At 45.1% G+C, this 26,373-nt stretch overlaps 1 protein-coding gene and 1 pseudogene across 21 annotated transcripts in view; one reads left to right on the top strand and one right to left on the bottom strand.

Annotated features, from left to right (window-relative positions):
* Positions 1–26,373, bottom strand: part of LOC124010591 (peripheral plasma membrane protein CASK-like) — a 52,302-nt gene that overhangs the window by 24,116 nt on the left and 1,813 nt on the right. For 13 of the 21 annotated variants that reach the window (XM_046323216.1, XM_046323212.1, XM_046323211.1 and 10 more), the window contains exons 2-5: positions 18,042–18,154; positions 13,335–13,440; positions 13,052–13,135; positions 7,756–7,828 (exon numbers count right to left, since the gene is read on the bottom strand). In XM_046323216.1, the coding sequence (XP_046179172.1) occupies positions 7,756–7,828; positions 13,052–13,135; positions 13,335–13,440; positions 18,042–18,154 (376 nt within the window). Of the gene's footprint in view, positions 1–7,755; positions 7,829–13,051; positions 13,136–13,334; positions 13,441–18,041; positions 18,155–18,247; positions 18,387–26,373 lie in introns of those variants that run through there. The other 8 variants (XM_046323214.1, XM_046323223.1, XM_046323231.1 and 5 more) reach the window with 2 other exon arrangements.
* Positions 526–2,355, top strand: LOC124011563 (annotated as a pseudogene).

Here is a 26,373-nt window from a genome sequence, read left to right as displayed (position 1 = left end):
ACACTGGACAGATAGAGAGAACACCAGAGAAAGGAAGAGGAGAGGAGACAGGAGGACGACGACACTGGACAGATAGAGAACACCAGAGAAAGGAAGAGGAGAGGAGACAGGAGGACGACGACACTGGACAGATAGAGAACACCAGAGAAAGGAAGAGGAGAGGAGAAAGGAGAACATAAGAGAGAAGAAGAGGTGGAGGATGAGGAGCAGAGCGCAGCGCTGGAGTACGTGACAGTCAGGGTGTGGTCTCACAGCGCTGGTTTCCTGCCCTACTCTGCACTTCACACTGGAGGGGGAGGATGGGGTCTGTGGTCTGAGGGTTCTGACGGCTGCTAACAGCTGACAAGGGGTGGTTGGGGGAGGCGTGAGAGAAGAACATCTCGAGGCACAGAGAGAGAGGACCAGAGAGAGCAAGAGAGAGGAGGAAAGAGAGCGAGAGTGTGAGAGAAGGGAGGAGAGCTCAGAGTAACAGACTCATACTTTTGAGCAAAAGAGACAAAGAAAGAAAAGTGTGTAGGAGAGTAACCAGAGAAGTCCCAACACGATCCCACTGAACCTGACAACCAAGGGACAGTAGGACCAGGGGCTGTTAAAGGATATGTAACGACACACACATTCTGGACAGTGGACAGTCAAACTACAGCTGCAGAGTCTCTGACATGGGGGGAATCTGGATGGTGAGTGAGATCCTGTCTTAATAAAGACATCAGTGAACCTGTGTGTGTGAATCATATTGTTTACTAGGTGGTGAATCCAAGATAAGTCATAGGTACAATACAATAATTGCACTTAAAGTAGTGGTTGCTTTTTCGTTACTTCTTTTCCTGCTACAGGGGAGTTGAAATACAACATTGTGAAAGGGAAGTGGTAAATGTGGTGACATTTAAAAATAGATTAGTTCTTTGAATGCTTTTACAGTGTTTTTTCAATGAAAACCGCCGAAGTCCCTTCCTGTTAACAGCCCACTTTTTTTGTTAATGCATTGACCTCTCTCTTTGTTTTTCATCCATATCAATAAAAAACATCTCTCCACCCCCGCCTCTCCCTCCCTCTATCTCCCACAGCACTGAAGATCTGCTGGGCCTAAAGACACCCCAGCTTCAACACAATGCCCACTCTTCCCTCCTCCCCCCTTTCCACCTCCTCTTCCTTCCCCCTCTCCAATGCCACCTATCCCCCTTTACCTCCTCCTCTCCAAACCAGACCCTATGTAATCTAGATGACGGTGCCCTGCGCCTCCCCCTGGTCTTCTTCTACTCCATCTTCATCCTCCTGGGTCTGGTAGGTAATCTCCTGGCCCTGTGGGTCTTCGTATTCCTCCACTCCAGGAGGAACTCTGTCCGGGTGTTCCTCATCAACGTGGCCATAGCTGACCTGGTGCTCCTGGTCTGCCTTCCCTTCAGAGTCCTCTACCATGCTAACGGCAACCGCTGGGTCCTCGGCCCCCTGGTCTGTAAAGTGGTGGGCAACCTCTTCTACATGAACATGTACATGAGTATCACTCTGCTGGGGTTCATTAGTCTGGATAGGTATGTGAAGCTGAAGGGGCGGGGCGGAGCGGGGAGGGGCCTGGCCAGGAGGCTGAGAGGCGGGGGATGGAGCTGGGTGGTGTGCGGGGCGCTCTGGGGGCTGTCCCTGGCGGCGGCCGTGCCCATGATCGCCATGTCGGAGGGAAACGAGGAACCTGGGAAGTGTTTCCAGTATAAGCAGCGGCGTGGGGCGAAGGGGAAGGCTTACTTCAACATGGCTCTGGTGCTGATGTTCTGGGGGGGTGTTCTGCCTGCTGGTGGTCTCCTATGGGAAGATAGCCATGCGCCTCCTCAAGGTGTCCAGGGATAAACCTGACCTCCCCAATGCCCACCGCTACGGTAGCGCCGCCAGGAAGTCCTTCTTCGTGCTCTTCCTGTTCACAGTCTGCTTCGGGCCCTACCACGCCTTCCGCCCATTCTACGTCCTCTCCCAGCTCAACCAATCCCCATCCTGCTATGACTTGCGCCTGGTGGACAGGACCAATGAGGTCATGTTGTTGTTCTCCGCCTTCAACGCCGTCCTGGACCCTGTGATGTACTTCCTGCTGTCGGGCTCGGTGCGCAAGGCCGCCGTGAAAGCCCTCGGACAGAGCCTCGGCAACCGGCTCCACTTCCTTAACGACGGGACCTCCAACAGCTCGGTATCAGAGTTCAGACGGACCTCTCTGTCCGTCACCTCCCCCAACACCGTCATTAACCCCTCCCATGAGCCCAGGACCAGCCTCTGTCTGATTAGCCCCACCCTCCACCCTGGCGCAGCCATAGTGGCAAAGCAGTGAATTTACAGACCTCATTGTTTAACTTCATGGACTTTAGCTCTATTTACATTATAATGTATACCATGTACTCAACAAACTGAGGGCCAATGTCTTGACAGTTTCCAAGAATGGACCTGACCAGATGTCCTGAATCAAAGTGATGTACACTAGTTCAAAAGTCTCAGGGTCACTTAGAAATGGAGAAATGGTCCATTAAAATAACATCAAATTGATGACAGCAGTTGTAAATTTGGAAACTGGAAAAATCTGCTGGAATATCTACATTAACAATGTCTACACTGTATTTCTGATCAATGGAATATCTACATAGGTGTACAGAGGCCCAGTCTCAACGCAAAACCCCAGTCTCAACGCAAAACCCCAGTCTCAACGCAAAACCCCAGTCTCAACGCAAAACCCCAGTCTCAACGCAAAACCCCAGTCTCAACGCAAAACCCCAGTCTCAACGCAAAACCCCAGTCTCAACGCAAAACCCCAGTCTCAACGCAAAACCCCAGTCTCAACTAGATAGAGGAACTCTGCACAGAGGAACTCTGCCTAGAAGGTCAGCATCCCGGAGTCGCCTCTTCACTGAGGTTGAGACTGGTGTTTTGCAGGTACTATTTAATGAATCTGCCAGTTAAGGACTTGTAAGGTGTCTGTTTCTCTAACTTTCTCAAACTAGACACTAATGTACTTGTCCTCTTGCTCAATTGTGCAACCCTTTCAAAAGGTTTTTTCTAAATGATCAATTAGACTTTTAAAATGATAAACTTGGATTATCTAACACAATGTGCCATCAAATCAATATTTATTGGTCACATACACATGGTTAACAGATGTTAATGGTCACATACACATGGTTAACAGATGTTAATGGTCACATACACATGGTTAACAGATGTTAATGGTCACATGGTTAACAGATGTTAATGGTCACATGGTTAACAGATGTTAATGGTCACATGGTTAACAGATGTTAATGGTCACATGGTTAACAGATGTTAATGGTCACATGGTTAACAGATGTTAATGGTCACATGGTTACAGATGTTAATGGTCACATGGTTAACAGATGTTAATGGTCACATACACATGGTTAACAGATGTTAATGGTCACATACATACACATGGTTAACAGATGTTAATGGTCACATACATGGTTAACAGATGTTAATGTCACATACACATGATTAACAGATGTTAATGGTCACATGGTTAACATGGTTAACAGATGTTAATGGTCACATACACATGGTTAACAGATGTTAATGGTCACATACACATGGTTAACAGATGTTAATGGTCACATACACATGGTTAACAGATGTTAATGGTCACATACACATGGTTAACAGATGTTAATGGTCACATACACAGATGTTAATGGTCACATGGTTAGCAGATGTTAATGGTCACATACACATGGTTAACAGATGTTAATGGTCACATACACATGGTTAACAGATGTTAATGGTCACATACACATGGTTAACAGATGTTAATGGTCACATACACATGGTTAACAGATGTTAATGGTCAGATACACATGGTTAACAGATGTTAATGGTCACATACACATGGTTAACAGATGTTAATGGTCACAGATATGGTCACATGGTTAGCAGATGTTAATGGTCACATCACAGATGTTAATGGTCACATACATGGTTAACAGATGTTAATGGTCACATACACATGGTTAACAGATGTTAATGGTCACATACACATGGTTAACAGATGTTAATGGTCACATCACATGGTTAACAGATGTTAATGGTCACATACACATGGTTAACAGATGTTAATGGTCACATACACATGGTTAACAGATGTTAACAGATGTTAATGGTCACATGGTTACACATGGTTACAGATGTTAATGGTCACATACACATGGTTAACAGATGTTAATGGTCACATACACATGGTTAACAGATGTTAATGGTCACATGGTTAACAGATGTTAATGGTCACATACACACAGATGTTAACACATGGTTAACAGATGTTAATGGTCACATACACATGGTTAACAGATGTTAATGGGTCACATACACATGGTTAACAGATGTTAATGGTCACATACACATGGTTAACAGATGTTAATGGTCACATACACATGGTTAACAGATGTTAATGGTCACATACACATGGTTAACAGATGTTAATGGTCACATACACATGGTTAACAGATGTTAATGGTCACATCACATGGTTAACAGATGTTAATGGTCACACATGGTTAACAGATGTTAATGGTCACATACACATGGTTAACAGATGTTAATGGTCACATACACATGGTTAACAGATGTTAATGGTCACATACACATGGTTAACATGGTTAACAGATGTTAATGGTCACATACACATGGTTAACAGATGTTAATGGTCACATACACACAGATGTTAATGGGTTAACAGATGTTAATGGTACACACAGATGTTAATGGTCACATACATGGTCACATACACATGGTTAACACATCAGATGGTTAACAGATGTTAATGGTCACATACACATGGTTAACAGATGTTAATGGTCACATGGTTACACATGGTTAACAGATGTTAATGGTCACATACACATGGTTAACAGATGTTAATGGTCACATACACATGGTTAACAGATGTTAATGGTCACATACACATGGTTAACAGATGTTAATGGTCACATACACATGGTTAACAGATGTTAATGGTCACATACACATGGTTAACAGATGTTAATGGTCACATACACATGGTTAACAGATGTTAATGGTCACATACACATGGTTAACAGATGTTAATGGTCACATACACATGGTTAACAGATGTTAATGGTCACATACACATGGTTAACAGATGTTAATGGTCACATACATGGTTACATGGTTAACAGATGTTAATGGTCACATACACATACACATGGTTAACAGATGTTAATGGTCACATACACATGGTTAACAGATGTTAATGGTCACATACACATGGTTAACAGATGTTAATGGTCACATACACATGGTTAACAGATGTTAATGGTCACATACACATGGTTAACAGATGTTAATGGTCACATACACATGGTTAACAGATGTTAATGGTCACATACACATGGTTAGCAGATGTTAATGGTCACATACACATGGTTAACAGATGTTAATGGTTAACAGATGTTAATGGTCACATGGTTAACAGATGTTAATGGTCACATACACATGGTTAACAGATGTTAATGCTTCTAGTTCCGACTGTGCAGCAATATCTAACATCTACATGTGAGAAGAGTAATGTAGGGTATGCAAACATTATATAAAGTGGCACACTGAGTGATAGTTGCTGATAATGGGACTCTGTATGCCGTTTCCAGCTACAATAGTCATTTACAACATTAACAATGTCTACACTGTATTTCTGATCAATTTTATGTTATTTTAATGGACAAAAAAATATTATTAAGGACATTTCAAAGGGACCCCAAACTTTTGAATGGTATATAAATGCCTGTGTCTGTCGGTTAACTAATATTGTCAATAGTATGTGACACAATCATATCTGATATAACACTGTACAAAGCAAATAAATATATACGATTTAAGCTCACATGTATGTGGTGGGCAACCTCTTCTACATGAACATGCATATCAGTATCACTCTGCTGGGGTTCATTAGTCTGGATAGGTATGTGAAGCTGAAGGGGCGGAGCGGGGAGGGGCCTGGCCAGGAGGCTGAGAGGCGGGGGATGGAGCTGGGTGGCGTGCTGGGCACACCTTGGTGTGAAAACTGAATGGCTGATAAGCATCACACAGTCCCCTCTACTGGTGGTATTAGGTACTACCACTACAGCAGTCTACTACTCGCACCATCACACACACACACACACACACACACACACACACACACACACACACACACACACACACACACACACACACACACACACACACACACACACACACACACACACACACACACACACACACACACACACACACACACACACACTTCTTACAACCCAAATCACAAGTATTTAAACAGACAAATACACGCACAACAACAATCACAAACACATCTTTCATTAAACACTACATACACTCAACACAGGGGGAAGGTGTAACTTTGTGTACAGTACATACACTCAACACAGGGGGAAAGTGTAACTGTGTACACTACATACACTCAACACAGGGGGAAGGTGTAACTTTGTGTACACTGCATACACTCAACACAGGGGGAAGGTGTAACTTTGTGTACACTACATACACTCAACACAGGGGAAGGTGTAACTTTGTGTACATACACTCAACACTGTAACATACACTCAACACAGGGGGAAGGTGTAACTTTGTGTACACTACATACACTCAACACAGGGGGAAGGTGTAACTGTGTACACTACATACACTGTGTAACACTACATACACTCAACACAGGGGGAAGGTGTAACTTTGTGTACACTGCATACACTCAACACAGGGGGAAGGTGTAACTTTGTGTACACTGCATACACTCAACACAGGGGGAAGGTGTAACTTTGTGTACACTGCATACACTCAACACAGGGGGAAGGTGTAACTTTGTGTACACTACATACACTCAACACGGGGGAAGGTGTAACTTTGTGTTGTGTCAACACTGCATACACTCAACACAGGGGAAGGTGTAACTGTGTACACTACATACACTCAACACAGGGGGAAGGTGTAACTTTGTGTACACTACATACACTCAACACAGGGGGAAGGTGTAACTTTGTGTACACTACATACACTCAACACAGGGGGAAGGTGTAACTTTGTGTACACTACATACACTCAACACAGGGGGAAGGTGTAACTTTGTGTACACTACATACACTCAACACGGGGGAAGGTGTAACTTTGTGTACACTACATACACTCAACACAGGGGGAAGGTGTAACTTTGTGTACAGTACATACACTCAACACAGGGGGAAGGTGTAACTTTGTGTACACTACATACACTCAACACAGGGGGAAGGTGTAACTTTGTGTAAACACACAAACAGACTGACTTACTGACATTGGTATTAACACAAGCAAAAGCTCCCCTTATCCCCTCTGGGAGTCACCAAATGTGTCTGTTTGTGGGCAGGGCTCGCCCCATCTGGTCTGGCATTGTGGCCTACTGTATGTTAGAGGTAATCCTATAGTAATCACTGAAGCCGTGCTGTCTGGCCTGTCAAACAGGGTTTCAGCAGGGTTTCCCCTGACACTAAACACTAATCCAGCCCCAGCTTAACTCACATTCATTACTAGTTAGCCTACTACTCCTATAACCCAATGGGCTCAGCTGATGGGTCAGTTATTGTTGGGTTAGTCGATATACACTCAATACGAGGAGACAGACGGTGGATCACCAATGGTTACTCCATTCTGTTTGAAATCAATAGATGCCATTGACAACAGTGCTGTTTAGATAAGGGGGAAGTGGGACTGGAGATCTGGGGTAGGGGAGCTTACCTTCACGTCACGGTGAATCACGTTGTTGTCATGGCAATACCGCAGCGCCTCCAAGATCTGTCTCATGTAGTGACTAAAAGACAAGAATGAAGAACAAAAGGGGGAGAGAGAATGAAGAGGAAGAGAGAGAATGAAGAGGAAGGGGGAGAGAGAGAGAATGACGAGGGATAGAGAGAGAATGAAGAAAAGGGGGAATGAAGAGAAAGGGGAGAGAGGGAGAATGAAGAATGAAGAAAAGGGGGGGGAGAGAGAGAGAATGAAGAAAAAGGGTGAGAGAGAGAATGAAGAAAAAGGGTGAGAGAGAGAGAATGAAGAAAAAGGGTGAGAGAGAGAGAGAATGAAGAAAAAGGGTGAAAAAGGGTGAGAGAGAGAGAGCGAGAATGAAGAAAAAGGGTGAGAGAGAGAGCGAGAATGAAGAAAAAGGGTGAGAGAGAGCGAGAATGAAGAAAAAGGGTGAGAGAGAGCGAGAATGAAGAAAAAGGGTGAGAGAGAGCGAGAATGAAGAAAAAGGGAATGAGAGAGAAGAAAAAGGGTGAGAGAGAGAGAGAATGAAGAAAAAAAGGGTGAAGAGAGAGAGAGAAGAATGAAGAAAGGGTGAAGAGAGAGAGAATGAAGAAAAAGGGTGAGAGAGAGAGAGAAAAATGAAGAAAAAGGGTGAAGAGAGAGAGAGAATGAAAGAAAAAAAGAGAGAATGAAGAAAAAGGGTGAGAGAGAGGAGAGAATGAAGAGAGAGAGAGAGAATGAAGAAAAAGGGGAGAGAGAGAGAAGAAGAGAAAGAGAGAGAGAGAATGAAGAAAAAGGGAATGAGAGAGAATGAAGAAAAAGGGTGAGAGAGAATGAAGAAAAAGGGAGAGAGAGAGAATGAAGAGAGAGAGAATGAAGAAAAAGGGTGAGAGTGAATGAAGAAAAAGGGAGAGAGAGAAGAAAAAGAGAGAATGAAGAAAAAGGGTGAGAGAGAGAGAGAGAATGAGAGAAAAGAGGAGAGAATGAAGTGAGAGAGAATGAAAGAAAGGGGGAAAAGGGAATGAAGAAAAAGGGGAGAGAGAGAGAGAATGAAGAAAAAGGGAATGAAGAGAAAGAGAAGAGAGAGAATGAAGAAAAAAAGGGTGAAGAGAGAGAATGAAGAAAAAGGGTGAGCGAGAGAATGAAGAAAAGGGTGAGAAGTGAATGAAGAAAAAGAAAAAGGGTGAGAGAGAATGAAGAAAAAGGAATGAAGAGAAAAAGGGGAGAGAGAGAGAAGAGAGAAAGGGGGAGAGAGAGAGAGAATGAAGAGAAAGAATGAAGAGAGAGAGAGAAGAAGAAGAGAAATGAAGAGGGGGAGAGAGAGAGAATGAAGAGAAAGGGAGAGAGAGAGAATGAAGAGAAAGAGAGAGAGAAAGGAAGAGAAAGGGGAGAGAGAGAATGAAGAGAAAGGGGGAGAGAGAATGAAGAGAAAGGGGAGAAGAGAGAAAGGGGGAGAGAGAGAGAGAATGAAGAGAATGAAGAGAAAGGGGAGAGAGAGAGAATGAAGAGAAAGGGGAGAGAGAGAGAGAATGAAGAGAAAGGGGGAGAGAGAGAATGAAGAGAAAGGGTGAGAGAGAGAGGAGAAGAGGAGAGAGAGAGAGAATGAAGAGAAAGGGGAGAGAGAGAGAGAATGAAGAGAAAAGGGAGAGAGAGGAGAGAATGAGAGGGGGAGAGAGAGAGAGAATGAAGAGAAAGGGGAGAGAGAGAGAGAGAATGAAGAGAAAGGGGAGAGAGAGAGAGAAGAAGAAAGGGGAGAGAGAGAGAGAATGAAGAGAAAGGGGGAGAGAGAGAGAGAGAGAGAATGAGAAAGGGAGAGAGAGAGAGAGAGAGAATGAAGAGAAAGGGAGAGAGAGAGAGAGAGAATGAAGAGAAAGGGGGGGAGAGAGAGAATGAAGAGAAAGGGGAGAGAGAGGAGAGAATGAAGAAAAGGGGAGAGAGAGAATGAAGAGAAAGGGGGAGAGAGAGAGAGAATGAAGAGAAAGGGGGAGAGAGAGAGAATGAAGAGAAAGGGGAGAGAGAGAGAATGAAGAGAAAGGGGGAGAGAGAGAGAATGAAGAAAGTGGGAGAGAGAGAGAATGAAGAAAGGAGAAGAGAGAGAATGAAGAGAAAGGGGGGGGAGAGAGAGGGAGAGAGAGAATGAAGAGAAAGGGGGAGAGAGAAGAGAATGAAGAGAAGGGGGGGGAGAGAGAGAGAATGAAGAGAAAGGGGAGAGAGAGAGAATGAAGAGAAAGAGGAGGAAGAAAAAGGGAGAGAGAGAATGAAAGAAAGGGGAGAGAGAGAGAATGAAGAAAGAATGAAGAGAAAGGGGGGAGAGAGAGAGAATGAAGAGAAAGGGGGGGAGAGAGAGAGAGAATGAAGAAAAGAAAGGGAGAGAGAGAGAGAATGAGAGAGAGAAGAAGAGAAAGGGGGAGAGAGAGAGAGAATGAAGAGAAAGGGGGGGAGAGAGAGAGAATGAAGAGAAAGGGGGGGAGAGAGAGAGAATGAAGAGAAAGGGGAGAGAGAAGAGAGAGAATGAAGAGGAGAGAGAGAATGAAGAGAGAGAGAGAATGAAAGAAAGGGAGAATAAAGGAGAGAGAGAGAGAATGAAGAAAGAGAATGAAGGGAGAGAGAGAGAATGAAGAAAGGGGAGAGAGAGAGAGAATGAAGAGAAAGGGGGAGAGAGAGAATGAAGAAAGAAAGGGGGAGAGAGAGAGAGAATGAAGAGAAAGAAAGAGAGGAGGAGAGAGAGAATGAAGAGGGGGGAGAGAGAGAGAGGAGAATGAAAGAAAGGGGGAAGAGAGAGAATGAAGAGAAAGGGGGGAGAGAGAGAGAATGAAGAGAAAGGGGGAGAGAGAGAGAGAAGAAGAAAGGGGGGAGAGAGAGAGAATGAAGAAAGTGGAGAGAGAGAGAGAGAGAATGAAGAAAGGGGGAGAGAGAGAGAGAATGAAGAGAAAGGGGGAGGAGAGAGAGAATGAAAGAAAGGGGGAGAGAGAGAATGAAGAAGGGGGGGAGAGAGAGAAAAGGGAGAGAGAGAGAATGAAGAAAGTGGGAGAGAGAGAGAATGAAGAAAGAGAAAGAGGGGAGAGAGAGAGAGAATGAAAGAAAGGGGGAGAGAGAGAGAGAATGAAGAGGGGGAAGAAAGAGGGAGAGAGAGAGAGAGAATGAGAGAGAAAGGGGGAGAGAGAATGAAGTGGAAGGAGGAGAGTGTGGGAATTAGCAACGCCACTAGTTCTTAGAGAGCTCCTTCTAAAAGCACTTCATTACAGGCATGTAGAGTCCCCAAGGTTCTCATCGTCCTACCACTGAATACAAGGGAGAAAGGGAGAATGAAAAAGGGGAGAGAGAAGAGAAAGGGGGGGAGAGAGAGAGAATGAAGAGAAAGGGGGAGAGAGAGAGAGAGAGAGAGAATGAAGAAAAAGGGGGGAGAGAGAGAGAGAATGAAGAAAAAGGAGAGAGGGAGAGAGAGAGAGAATGAAGAAAAAGGGAGGAGAGAGAGAGAGAGAAGAAAAAGGAGAGAGAGAGAGAGAGAATGAAGAAAAGGGGGAGAGAGAGAGAGAGAGAGAATGAAGAGAAAGGGGGAGAGAGAGAGAGAATGAAGAGAAAGGGGGAGAGAGAGAGAGAGAATGAAGAGAAAGGGAGAGAGAGAGAGAAGAGAAAGAGAGAGAGAATGAAGAGAAAGGGTGAGAGAGCGAGAATGAAGAAAGAGGGAGAGAGAGCGAGAATGAAGAAAAAGGGGGAGAGAGCGAGAATGAAGAGAAAGGGGAGAGAGCGAGAATGAAGAGAAAAGGGGAGAGAGAGAGAGAATGAAGAAAAAGGGTGAGAGAGAGCGAGAATGAAGAAAAGGGGAGAGAGAGAGAGAATGAAGAAAAAGGGGAGAGAGCGAGAATGAAGAAAAGGGGAGAGAGAGAGAGAATGAAGAAAAAGGGGGAGAGAGGAGAATGAAGAAAGGGTGAGAGAGAGAGAATGAAGAAAAAGGGGAGAGAGAGAATGAAGAAAAGGGTGAGAGAGAGAGAATGAAGAAAAAGGAGTGAGAGAGAGAGAGAATGAAGAAAAAGGGTGAGAGAGAGCGAGAATGAAGAAAGGGGTGAGAGAGCGAGAATGAAGAAAAGGGTGAGAGAGAGAATGAAGAAAAAGGGTGAGAGAGAGCGAGAATGAAGAAAAGGGGGAGAGAGAGAGAGAATGAAGAAAAGGGGAGAGAGAGAGAGAGAATGAAGAGAAAGGGTGAGAGAGAGAGAGAGAATGAAGAAAAAGGGTGAGAGAGAGAGAATGAAGAAAAAGGGAGAGAGAGAAGAGAATGAAGAAAAAGGGTGAGAGAGAGAGAGAATGAAGAAAAGGGTGAGAGAGAGAGAGAATGAAGAAAAAAGAAGAAGGAGAGAGAGAGAATGAAGAAAGGTGAGAGAGAGAGAGAATGAAGAAAGTGGGGTGAGAGAGAATGAAGAGAAAGGGTGAGCGAGAGAGACTTACTTCAAATGAGACCAAAGGGGGAGAGGAAGAGAATGAAGAAAGGGGGAGAGAGAGAATGAAGAAAAAGGGGAGAGAGAGAGAGAGAATGAAGAAAAAGGGTGAGAGAGAGAGAGAGAGAATGAAAGAAAGGGGGAGAGAGAGAGAGAGAATGAAGAAAAGGGGAGAGAGAGAGAGAGAATGAAGAGAAAGGGGAGAGAGAGAGAGAATGAAGAGAAAGGGGGAGAGAGAGAGAGAGAGAGAGAGAATGAAGAGAAAGGGGGAGAGAGAGAGAGAGAGAATGAAGAGAAAGAAAGTGGGAGAGAGAGAGAGAGAATGAGAGAAAGTGGGAGAGAGAGAGAGAGAATGAAGAAAGTGGAGAGAGAGAGAGAGAATGAAGAGAAGTGGGGGAGAATGAAGAGAGAAGAGAATGGTTGAAAATGTGAAGAGAAAGGGGGAGGAGAGAGAGAGAATGAAGAGAAAGGGAGAGAGAGAGAATGAAGAAAGGGGGAGAGAGAGAGAATGAAGAGAAAGGGGGAGAGAGAGAGAGAATGAAGAGAAAGGGGGAGAGAGAGAGAGAATGAAGAGAAAGGGGGAGAGAGAATGAAGTGGAAGGAGGAGAGTGTGGGAATTAGCAACGCCACTAGTTCTTAGAGAGCTCCTTCTAAAAGCACTTCATTACAGGAAGTCCCCAAGGTTCTCATCGTCCTAATGTGACGTCAAATGAGACCTTTGGTTGAAAATGTCAATGTGACGTGCGTGTTACTGGATACGGCTTCAATCAGCCCGCGTCACAATTTCAAAACACAAGTCAGCTCCGTCCATACTACAAAGGCAGAGAGGAAATAAGGGAACCAAAGAGTCAAGCTTTTACCTGGCTACAGCTTCACTGTAGACAAAACCAGCATCCGCCCGCTTCACAGTCTCAAAACACAGGTCAGCTGTATCCATACTATGTCAGAGAGGTAGAAATCACATAAAACAAAACTTTATTGAATTTGGATTACACCGTTGGTACAGAAAGTCAATAGGGAGGGACTATTCTAGAATATCAAGTTAAATCTAGAACAGAAATTCTAGAATTTAGTCCATTCTAGAATCGAAAGTCAAAAGGTGACCATTCAAGAAACAAAATGGCCGAAACACAACCAACTTACAACTCAAAGACCATGTAGAGCATGCCATCTGAGCTGTAGGTTTCTAGTAGCTCTACGATGTGAGGGTGCTTCAGCATGTGACAGATACTGGCCTCTCTCTTCAGATCTGTGGAGGAAACAGGAGAGATAAGAGATGGAAACCATTTTTCAGTATTGAGATGCATCCGCTTGTCCTCATTTCCCCTTTTCAACACACTCTTCCTCTCCTCCTCATCTTGCCCCATAGCTTATAGGTGTGTGCCCTCCCTCTCTTCCTCCTGACCTCTCCACCGCGCTGACCCAGGTGGCAGACTCCAGTCGGAGGGCAGGAGGGAGGTTAAGAGAAGAGGAAATACCTCCGGCATGTGTCAGTTTGTTCCTTCCCTCTCTTCCTCCTGACCTCTCCACCGCGCTGACCCAGGTGGCAGACTCCAGTCGGAGGGCAGGAGGGAGGTTAAGAGAAGAGGAAATACCTCCGGCACGTGTTAGTTTGTTCCTTCCCTCTCTTCCTCCTGACCTCTCCACCGCGCTGACCCAGGTGGCAGACTCCAGTCGGAGGGCAGGAGGGAGGTTAAGAGAAGAGGAAATACCTCCGGCGCGTGTTAGTTTGTTCCTTTCCTCTCTTCCCCAACCACATAAACATCAAAGGAGATTAACATGGAGGGATGCACGTGTGCAGGCAGGGAGAGGCTTGACTGCAGCGCGGGAAGCACACACAAGGAAGTAGCGAAGAGCGAAGAACACAGTACACACACACACACACACACACAACTAAGAGGAGCAAAATAGAAAGTGAAGCTGTGGGAGCTCATGTGGCAGTAGAGGCGTCGTGTGGAGTTCGACCCAGTCAGACACACAGCACTGTTGTCCTCCTCTGTTCCGCAGTTCACATCCTCCTATACAGACCTCATTTACACACTCCCAGGTCTACTGGTCTGCAGAGACTACAAACGTGTGTGTGGTGTTGTGACGGGCCTAACTCATGACGTAAGACCCAGAGACAGAGTCCTTATTCTCTCACTATCTCTGTGTTGAGTCTCTCTCTCTGCATTCCTTGATCTCTGTCTCTCCCTCTCTCTCTCTCACACACAGAAGACCAAGAGTACGAGTCCGAGAGAGGAAAACAGAACAGATGATACACAGTAGTAAGTGAGGGGGGTATTAGTCTGACAGTATGGATTTACTGGATAGCGTAGCAGGATAGATGTGCTCTCTACACACACACTCATCCCTGTTCAATGAAGCCCAGTCTGCTTGCTAACTCAAAATGTCACTGTTCACAATTAACACGACTGGTTTCTGTGAGTTTCTGTAAAACTACAGCAGGAGGGGAGGCAGAGGTTAGTTTCATCAGGGGTCCAACTGCCTTTTCTGCCAGCGCTGTGGGGTTTTAAATGAAAGTGACATTTACGAGTTCCAACCAGCCCAACTCTACAGCCGGAAATCAATCTCTCAGCATTCAAACACACTGGAGGTCCTCTCCCTCTCTCTTCTTCTCCCTCTGTTGCTCTACTTCTAACTCTCTCTTTCTCCATCTCTCTTCTTCTCACTCTCTGATTAGCAGGTATTCTTTCTCTCTATCAGTTTACTAGGTTCTTCCAGACCCTATATCAGTTTACTTGGTTCTTCCAGACCCTATATCAGTTTACTTGGTTCTTCCAGACCCTATATCAGTTTACTTGGTTCTTCCAGACACTATATCAGTTTACTTGGTTCTTCCAGACCCTATATCAGTTTACTTGGTTCTTCCAGACCCTATATCAGTTTACTAGGCTCTTCCAGACCCTATATCAGTTTACTAGGCTCTTCCAGGCCCTATATCAGTTTACTAGGCTCTTCCAGGCCCTATATCAGTTTACTAGGTTCTTCCAGGCCCTATATCAGTTTACTAGGCTCTTCCAGGCCCTATATCAGTTTACAAGGTTCTTCCAGACCCTCTATCAGTTTACTAGGTTCTTCCAGACACTATATGAGTTTACTTGGTTCTTCCAGACCCTATATCAGTTTACTAGGTTCTTCCAGACTCTATATCAGTTTACTAGGTTCTTCCAGACACTATATCAGTTTACTAGGTTCTTCCAGGCCCTATATCAGTTTACTAGGTTCTTCCAGACACTATATCAGTTTACTAGGTTCTTCCAGACCCTATATCAGTTTACTTGGTTCTTCCAGACACTATATGAGTTTACTTGGTTCTTCCAGACACTATATCAGTTTACTAGGTTCTTCCAGACACTATATCAGTTTACTAGGCTCTTCCAGACACTATATCAGTTTACTAGGCTCTTCCAGGCCCTATATCAGTTTACTAGGTTCTTCCAGACACTATATCAGTTTACTAGGTTCTTCCAGACCCTATATCAGTTTACTAGGTTCTTCCAGGCCCTATATCAGTTTACTAGGTTCTTCCAGACCCTATATCAGTTTACTTGGTTCTTCCAGACACTATATGAGTTTACTTGGTTCTTCCAGACACTATATCAGTTTACTAGGTTCTTCCAGACACTATATCAGTTTACTAGGCTCTTCCAGACACTATATCAGTTTACTAGGTTCTTCCAGACACTATATCAGTTTACTAGGTTCTTCCAGACACTATATCAGTTTACTAGGCTCTTCCAGGCCCTATATCAGTTTACTAGGTTCTTCCAGACCCTATATCAGTTTACTAGGTTCTTCCAGACACTATATCAGTTTACCAGGCTGTTCCAGACCCTATATCAGTTTACTAGGTTCTTCCAGACCCTATATCAGTTTACTAGGTTCTTCCAGACACTATATCAGTTTACTAGGCTCTTCCAGACCCTATATCAGTTTACTAGGTTCTTCCAGACACTATATCAGTTTACTAGGCTCTTCCAGGCCCTATATCAGTTTACTAGGTTCTTCCAGACACTATATCAGTTTACTAGGTTCTTCCAGACACTATATCAGTTTACTAGGCTCTTCCAGGCCCTATATCAGTTTACTAGGTTCTTCCAGACACTATATCAGTTTACTAGGTTCTTCCAGACCCTATATCAGTTTACTAGGTTCTTCCAGGCCCTATATCAGTTTACTAGGTTCTTCCAGGCCCTATATCAGTTTACTAGGTTCTTCCAGACCCTATATCAGTTTACTTGGTTCTTCCAGACACTATATGAGTTTACTTGGTTCTTCCAGACACTATATCAGTTTACTAGGTTCTTCCAGACACTATATGAGTTTACTAGGTTCTTCCAGACCCTATATCAGTTTACTAGGTTCTTCCAGACACTATATGAGTTTACTTGGTTCTTCCAGACACTATATCAGTTTACTTGGTTCTTCCAGACACTATATCAGTTTACTTGGTTCTTCCAGACCCTATATCAGTTTACTAGGCTCTTCCAGACACTATATCAGTTTACTTGGTTCTTCCAGACACTATATCAGTTTACTTGGTTCTTCCAGACACTATATCAGTTCACTTGGTTCTTCCAGACCCTATATCAGTTTACTAGGCTCTTCCAGACCCTATATCAGTTTACTAGGCTCTTCCAGGCCCTATATCAGTTTACTAGGCTCTTCCAGGCCCTATATCAGTTTACTAGGTTCTTCCAGGCCCTCTATCAGTTTACTAGGTTCTTTCAGAGCCACTCTGTATCTCAGCTTACTAGGCTCTTCCAGACCCTATATCCGTTTACTAGGCTCTTCCAGAGCCAGACTCTATATCAGTTTACTAGGCTCTTCCAGAGCCAGACTCTATATCAGTTTACTAGGTTCTTCCAGAGCCAGACTCTATATCAGCTTAGTAGGCTCTTCCAGCCCCTATATCAGTTTACTAGGTTCTTCCAGACACTATATCAGTTTACTAGGTTCTTTCAGAGCCACTCTGTATATCAGTTTACTAGGTTCTTCCAGACCCTATATCAGCTTACTAGGTTCTTCCAGACCCTATATCAGTTTACTAGGTTCTTCCAGACCCTATATCAGTTTACCAGGCTGTTCCAGACCCTATATCAGTTTACCAGGCTGTTCCAGACCCTATATCAGTTTACTAGGTTCTTCCAGACCCTATATCAGTTTACTAGGTTCTTCCAGACCCTATATCAGTTTACTAGGTTCTTCCAGACCCTATATCAGTTTACTAGGTTCTTCCAGACCCTCACAAGGGGCACACAGAGGAAATAACCACAATATCAGTTTACTAGGTTCTTCCAGACTCTATATCAGTTTACTAGGTTCTTCCAGACCCTATATCAGTTTACCAGGCTGTTCCAGACCCTATATCAGTTTACTAGGTTCTTCCAGACCCTATATCAGTTTACCAGGCTGTTCCAGACCCTATATCAGTTTACTAGGTTCTTCCAGACCCTATATCAGTTTACCAGGCTGTTCCAGACCCTATATCAGTTTACCAGGCTGTTCCAGACCCTATATCAGTTTACCAGGCTGTTCCAGACCCTCTATCAGTTTACTAGGTTCTTCCAGACTCTATATCAGTTTACTCAACAATCCCTCTTTATTACGCTATCAATATTTTCACACACAATTCTGTCTTTCCATTCCCTTATGATGCTGTCCTTGGCCCAGCTCTGACCGGAGCATCACAGATGGCACACCATGAACGCCAAAACCCAGGGCACTGCCACCACAGTGTGACACACACACACACACAGAACAGCATGACACGGCAGGAAACTGCATGGAAAGTTAGTATGCATCAGCGCTTTACCCACACAGCGCATGAGTGTGACTCTGCCTTACCCTCTGTGCTGAGGCCTGGGCTGGAGGTGAAACTGGCCACATCTACGATCTTCACTGCAAACTGCTGCCCTGTGTCCCTGTTGATACAGCGTCTCACCACACTGAAGGGACCCCTGGAAGACAGAAAACACAGTGGGTTAGTCACGTTTCTCTCCCACACACACACAGGGAATAGGGGGAAGGGGTCGATTTGGATTATCTGGCACCTTTACATTCTCTCTGTTCTTCCCTGTTGGCCTTCAGTCATCACAGTGCAGTAACAATAACCCAACAGCCCTGGATATGATGGAGCCTAATGCTGGAGATGGAGCAGCTAGCGACGTAGCCTAGCCTCCTCTCCTCCACCTGGGGAATTACAGAGCAGTGGTGAGCACAGCTGTGAAGAAGAAAATAAAAGCCCCATTACAGAGGCCTCGAGGCAGGGAGAAATAGCATTGCTGACCAGGGTGGTGGGTTGGGTTGAGGATATGATAAGGCAGGGAAGTGTACTGTGCAAGGTTGTAAATCCCAAAGGGATTGTGGGGCACACACACAAAGGCACCCTCACAAGGGCACACACACACAGACACACACAAAGATTAACAGAGGAAATAACCTAGACCAAACACACATTTACACACACACAAACACACACCCTCAAGTCCCCATTGCACATAGTGCTCAGCTGATCCACTCAGTATAATCTTAAAGGCTGTGGCTGTGGCACTGATGCTGACAGAGACGCATGACTGAAAGGCATCTGTCAGCACACACACACACAGAAATAAGAGCCATCACTAAACAGCAATGCATAAAACTCAGTGGCAGAGATTTCAACTCCATCAAAACAGAGTTAAGGCTAATTCATAAAAGTGTCCAATACAATAGGTCTACAACTCAAAATCCTATAAATACTAACCAACAGGTAGGGGGTTACAGCCACCATGTGTGGGCCTCTCCTACTATAATGATTAACCCAGCTATCTGCCTCTGGGTGGGGGGGTGGGGTGGAGGCTCTGTGAAGACTGACCCATATGCTAAAGAAAATATCCCCCAGACATGACTCAATCTGTGAAAACAGAGACTCCCAAAACCCCCCACTCCAGTGGTGTTGTAAGACAGCCCTGGCTGACAGACGTTTATCTCGTTAAGACAAAGGCGCAAGTCGAAACACAACCACTGGTTCACCTCCACCATAGCTCCTTCCAAAGGGGTAACACTGGTTCCCTTCCCCACCTAGCTCCTCCCTACGGTGTAACACTGGTTCCCTTCCCCACCTAGCTCCTCCCTACGGTGTAACACTGGTTCCCTTCCCTCCTAGCTCCTCCCTACGGTGTAACACTGGTTCCCTTCCCCACCTAGCTCCTCCCTACGGTGTAACACTGGTTCTCTTCCCCACCTAGCTCCTCCCTACGGTGTAACACTGGTTCCCTTCCCCACCTAGCTCCTCCCTACGGTGTAACACTGGTTCCCTTCACCACCTAGCTCCTCCCTACGGTGTAACACTGGTTCCCTTCCCTCCTAGCTCCTCCCTACGGTGTAACACTGGTTCCCTTCCCTCCTAGCTCCTCCCTACGGTGTAACACTGGTTCCCTTCCCCCCTAGTTCCTCCCTACGGTGTAACACTGGTTTCCTTCCCCCCTAGTTCCTCCCTACGGTGTAACACTGATTTCCATCCCCCCTAGTTCCTCCCTAAGGTGTAACACTGGTTTCCATCCCCCCTAGTTCCTTCCTACGGTGTAACACTGATTTCCATCCCCCTAGTTCCTCCCTAAGGTGTAACACTGGTTTCCTTCCCCCCTAGTTCCTTCCTACGGTGTAACACTGATTTCCATCCCCCCTAGTTCCTCCCTAAGGTGTAACACTGGTTTCCATCCCCCCTAGTTCCTTCCTACGGTGTAACACTGATTTCCATCCCCCCTAGTTCCTCCTCTGGACTAGTATTGCCCAGCCTAAATGTCAATAAAACTCCCATTATCTCCATGACACTGTGAAGAGCTGAAAGCCAGGTGAACTCAGTTGGGTTTGAGGTCAATTTCATAAGCTCAAGTATTCAAATATCCTCACAGATGATAGACTAGCTGCCCAATTTGAATTTGTGAATCGAATTACAATTAAGATCCCTAGTTGTCAAATGTGGACTGAGTGAGTTCCAATGGAATTGACCCCGTCAAAGCCCCCACCCCTGGAAGGCGCCAAGGCAAGCGATCACACGCAGGAGTGTCATTCCACAGGGGAGAGTGGAATGATGACATAGACACAGCTGTGCTCACAACATGGGCCCCCTCCCACGTTCAGCACGGTCCTGCAGTGTTAGTATTACCCGTTAGCACCTGGCCACCTTCTCACATTACCTTGGATGGGAACTAGAATGCCATTAGAGAAACGAGAGATAGAAGGAACTGAGGTAGCCGAAGAAAGCCAAGAGTCGAGACAGGTCGTGAGTAGGAACGTTTAAACGAAATGTGGATCCTTAACGTTTTTTAAAAAATCCCTAAACGGAATAACAATATGTTTTATTACCCACAAAATTATAAATCGCGGTGGAGCTGGCTCACCTACTCTTTCCTCTTCGCTAATGGTGCGAGTGCGTGTTCCCTCTTCGGTCTGTTGCATGTAGAATATCCTAGCCTATTCATTGTGGATAGGCCCCGACTCAGTCTACCTGGTGCCCCGACTCAGTCTACCTGGTGCCCCTCCCATCTCTCTCCGTCCCTCGCTAGCTCGCTATGAAAGATGCGAGTGTTTATTCTCACAAGTACCGCAACTAATCAGTCTTGTTTTCTTTCTACTAAATGCCTCAGTAAATGTCATGGTATTTAACAAACCTTAAAGTCCTTTATTTAGGAGTGATCTGTTCGCAGGCAGTAGGTAGGCAGTTTGATATTATTTGATTGACAGTTCTGGTGGCCCAGTGATGGATGTTAGCCCCCATTCAGAAGCACAGATCCTTTACAAATACAATTCCCGTCCAGTGGCGCTTCGAGACCATCTCCAGAGAAGGTTTCGTGTTGGTATTTAAAAAGCTGTAGTGTACCCTTATATACAAACATACCGTAGCCGAGGCGCTTTCAATGGTATATGACTGCGGTAGATTTAACGTCATTGCCCGGCACTAGCGGGCAGAATTCGGACCATTATTCTGCATTGTGAAATTTGTATGATTAAAAAAAAAATGTTTAAATGGCAGTTTAACCCTTGAGCACAATTGTCAATTTGTCACACCCCTAGTGAGTAGTAAGGACACGTTGCCTTCCATTGAGGTAGGCTAAGAATGTGACTCATACTTATCTCTTTTCTTGTCAGAGTCCGATTACAGTCCAATGATGGTGTTAAAAACAACGAGGCAGAGTTCAGTTAACTCGTCCCCGGATGCCAAACTGTGTACACACTAATTGCACCGAAAAGCTTCTAAAATGCCAAGTGTCTGTTGAGATAGGAAAGTGGAAGAAATCACACAGCCCTAAATATTTGCTTGGTTTAATTTACTGGTTACTTGAAGAGTACAACCTTTTGAATATTAATAGAGGGCAATTAGGATTCATCTTGCTGTACCGGAGTGCATCTGAAATTCACAGGCCGAAATACCTCTAGGACATTAAGCCAGTCTCAGTGCAGAGATTTCCACTTCTCTCCCAGACTCCAGTTGGGTAGGGGGCCTGAGGAGGAACGTGGGACCCCCAAACACTCATGTAGTCAGAGCTGAACTACCAGTTAAATGCACCCAACCATCGTGCTTCTTTAACTTACACCATCCCTTTCAGAATCCGATGGTGTTATGCAAGAGGGGAAAGTAGGTAGGAAAGGAGGTGTAACGAAGGAAAGAGGAAAGCAGGTGAGAGTACATAGGGATGTAAAGAGAGAGGAGGAAGGAAGGAAGGAAGGAAGGAAGGAAGGAAGGAAGGAAGGAAGGAAGGAAGAAATTAGGATGAAATAAATACAAATGGGGCACTTTTTGGAAAATAACCAGAGTCGGACACCAGAGGCCCAGGAGCCCTTAGACAAGCTGAGACCAAATTCAATATCACCTCAGAGTCCCCTGTTCTCAAAGCAGTCAACAAACCCATCTGTAAGATGGGTCCACACTCCGTGAGGAGCTGACCACACACTTCCTGAAAAATAGTGAGGACAAGAAACAAGGAGAGAAGAGAAAGTTAGATGGGAATGTAGAATTCTGAGAAGTGCCTCGGGAGGTGTGGGCAGACAGATTCTTGCCAGCATGCCTAGAGTCAGTTACATCATCTCATCATAATGGCCGAGGTGGAGGCTGGAGGGAGGGAGAACAGATCGTAGACCTGTAGATGAGGGTGTAGGCTAAACGGTCTGAATGACTGGGCCCAAGACACATGCACAGTACGGGAAAGTACGGTGAACGGTGAAGGGTTTGTTATGTTTGTTCAGGGATAGCTTAGCCTTCGTATGTTCTATCAGTAACAAATGTACTGAGCGTTATGGTTGCTCAGAACCCATTAGAGGCTATAAAACACGCACACAAATGGTAGTTAGCCTAACGTGTAGCAAGTGTGTGTATTGTTTGTAGAGCTATGAATGAATTAAGAAAAACGGCAAACAAATCATTTTTTAAAAATGCTTACATTGAATGAGCTCAATGCGATCCAAAGCATTAAAACGTAGGCTAGGAGTTGATGTTTAATTAGCTGAGCCAACGCGAGTCAGAGTACTGATCACTCCACCAGTTCCCAGCCATTCTGACAATATTCCAATCCTTCCTGGCTCTAATGAGTACCCCAGAGCCAGAATGAAGAGCCGCGATTCCAGTTGCACTTGTCTGCATTACTATTCCCATGCAGAGAATCATTATGAGCAGAGACGTCTCAAATTACCCACGCCTCGCCCATCCCCTTCAACTGGAGCTTAAATGCCCGGCCTGAGCACGTCATTGTGTTTACTGAAATGTAACACACACAATGGGCTAATAAGTAGGATTGCATAACCTGTTTGCGTGAGCTTTACTTCCCTCAGATAAGGATGCAGTGGAGAGTAAGGCCTCGTGCCATCTTTTGTTAGAAGAATGTCTGAATAGGCAATGGGCCTTAGTTCACTGCTCATGTACAGGGTGTCTCCTTGACTACTGTGGGCCTTAGTTCACTGCTCATGTACAGGGTGTCTCCTTGACTACTGTGGGCCTTAGTTCACTGCTCATGTACAGGGTGTCTCCTTGACTACTGTGGGCCTTAGTTCACTGCTCATGTACAGGGTGTCTCCTTGACTACTGTGGGCCTTAGTTCACTGCTCATGTACAGGGTGTCTCCTTGACTACTGTGGGCCTTAGTTCACTGCTCATGTACAGGGTGTCTCCTTGACTACTGTGGGCCTTAGTTCACTGCTCATGTACAGGGTGTCTCCTTGACTACTGTGGGCCTTAGTTCACTGCTCATGTACAGGGTGTCTCCTTGACTACTGTGGGCCTTAGTTCACTGCTCATGTACAGGGTGTCTCCTTGACTACTGTGGGCCTTAGTTCACTGCTCATGTACAGGGTGTCTCCTTGACTACTGTGCTTTGTTGAATCTGTTTATCCTGATTGTGCATTTGGTTTTACCCAAATGATTCAAACTAAATTGGAAGATAACATTTTAAAAAGGTTCGCTTCCAAAAGCCCCAGTAGGCTTCTATCAATGGTATTGCAGTAGACATATAGCTTAGCAATAGGTCTGAGTTACTCGTAATGTCTACCAATACTCTTGACAGGGTGTCCCTCCACATCTCCTTTTTACTTTCTTAAAGGAGGAGGAGAGGAGAGCCTGGTACTAGCTGGCTGTCAGCCAACTGTGTATGGATCCGGAGGAACTTGATTCCTACAGAGCCAGAGGGGGAAGGGTTCCATTCTGGTCGATTCAGAATGTTCTAGATAGTGAGACTGAACACCCCATTCAGCTAAGCGTACAGTAAGCTACACCTCAGAGAACAATTAACTTAGTGTAGTGGTCAACTAGCAGGTTGCAGGTCATCCTCAGAGCTTGACCCTACTGGCAATCCTCCCCACCCACCCAGTCACCTCCCATATATTAGCCATACATCACAAACCCCCGAGGTGACTTATTGCTATTATAAACTGCTTACCAACGTAATTATAGCAGTAAAACTAAATGTTTTGTCATACCCGTGGTATACGGTCTGATATACCACATCTTTCAGCCAATCAGCATTCAGGGCTCGAACCACCCAGTTACTTAAACGAGATTAGGTAGAAATAACATAGAGATTAAAACACTCCTCCAGCTCAGGAACTGAGCCGAAACAAAGGCTCAGTCGTCCCAAAGGCCTTCCGCCAACCCCAAACCTCCACTGTCTACCAACCTTAGACAAATTATAGCAGAGGTGTTTGGATGTGTGCGTGTACTAGCCCGAAACTATTCCCTCATCAGATAACACAAACACCTGCATATGTCACTGGTTGACATGTCTATTTACACCGTTTCAGCCGCTGTCGGTAGCACATCACACCTACTTTGGGAAGTGTCACCACAACATTTCAATCATTCACAGATCTACAGTGTCAGTCAAATGTCTCTCTCTCTCGTCAAACAAAATGTCTTGTTATAGTTCACAAACCTCCTCAGAGGGCTACAGGCCACGTGTGAAGTGAGTATTCCATTGACAGTTAATTTTAAGGCTACAGATCTCGTAAAAACCCACCTAGACTATATTAGTTACTTATGGAAATGATTCTCAGAGCCATGCATGGAAGCATAGGCAACACTAGAAGCGAAACAGAAAAATGACTGGCTGTAAAATCACATCCTACTAAGCGACAAACATTTGCTGCCGTGTCAACGCCACTTTAGACGTCCCTGACAATACAGACCCTTGACCCGCGATAACAGCACGTCTTCAGCTCATTGAACACTCCATGAACTACCAAGGGAACGAAAACATCTGAACCAATGTGAACCAAAGGGAGCATGGGATAGCAGGAGAGGACTTGTTCTAAGCCTCTGTTCGTTGGTTCCCTAGCTCTTCTTGACAGTGAGTGTGGTTTACAAAAATTGGAGGTCAGCCCTGGAGTCCGCTGACATTAGTTATATATCCAGCCTCGGGGCAATCCTATTTCAAACCCTCTATTGTCTCCAATGATCTTCCTCAGCATCCCCTCCCTACATCCTGGGCTGAGGAAAATGATCCCCGGCTTTCTGAAGGAGAGGCTGGCAGAGTTCTCTACCTAAAAGACACTGGCTGGTACTCAGTGCTTTTGTCTGACAATCGCTTCACTGTCAGAAACTAGGCTGCTTCGCTGGTGGAGAGGATTGATTTGGAATCGTGCTTTTTGTTCGGCGTTTTTTTTCACAAGTCTGGGACATGAATCAAGTTTATTGAAAAAGATTTGCTTCACTAAACAGAACCTGGTGATGTACAATGTAGCTGTTTTGGTAGTGTAGCTGTTTTGGTGAAAGACGCCCTTGTGCCCTGACAACTATGAGTGAGAAAGTAAAGATGAAAGGAGGAACAAATTACTTTGGGAAGGTAGGAGGCCATGAAGCCCTTTCTGATCATGGTGATAACATAGTCATGGTGTAGGCTCCTCTGACTAGAGGCCCTCTCTGCGTTACTGCACCAAGGTAGGCCCTGGGCAGCTACTTATTTACCAGCTGTCCTGAGACCAGTATTTTCACCCATCACATGACGTCTAACACCAGGACTGGGTAAAGTAGACCAGATCCTAGATCCGTCACTGAGTGAGGAGGTAGCCGAAGCAGAGAGCTCCCTAAACAAAGAGTAGAGCCTGAGGGGCTGAAGAGCAATCAGCATGTGTCTCAGCCTGGACCCTAATGGACCCACGGGTCTCGATTGAGCATAGAGGGGGAGGGGAGCTTGGCCAGCTCCAAGAGCCTGCCTGCCCAGTCTTCATATGAACGGGTGTGATCATCAGCCACAACAATAGACATCTGGGGTAAAGGGGGTATTGGTTGGAGTGGGTGGTAGTTTCAATACATTTACATCTGGGTTTCCAGACTAATCTGTGAAAATGACATTGTTGTAAGCTATGTGAGGGCAAACGAGGTCTGCACCAAATAGAAGAGGCCCTCTTCAATCAACAAACACCTTCTTCCTGCACTAATGCATGTCAGGATATATGTGCTTTACAAATCAATGTTTATAGTGTGAAACAAACTGAACTGCTATCAATTATCTCAGTGTTGGAACTGGGAATGTTTTAAACATGTGTTATGTTATTCTGGAAATCTCATAACTGGTTTTTACTGAATTGTCCTAAACCCAGAGTTGCTACTTTAGATTTTAGACTAATTGTCAATCCAGGGTAAAATGAGGTTGCCTCCTAAATCTCTTTGTAAGACAAATCTGGGCTAAATAGATCAGGGATAAACATGATG

Source organism: Oncorhynchus gorbuscha, linkage group LG23 (assembly GCF_021184085.1).
Source record: "Oncorhynchus gorbuscha isolate QuinsamMale2020 ecotype Even-year linkage group LG23, OgorEven_v1.0, whole genome shotgun sequence".
In the NCBI taxonomy this organism is placed as follows: Eukaryota; Metazoa; Chordata; class Actinopteri; order Salmoniformes; family Salmonidae; genus Oncorhynchus; species Oncorhynchus gorbuscha.
Note: the sequence above shows the minus strand (reverse complement) of the source record. Positions and strands in the feature narration are given on the sequence as shown.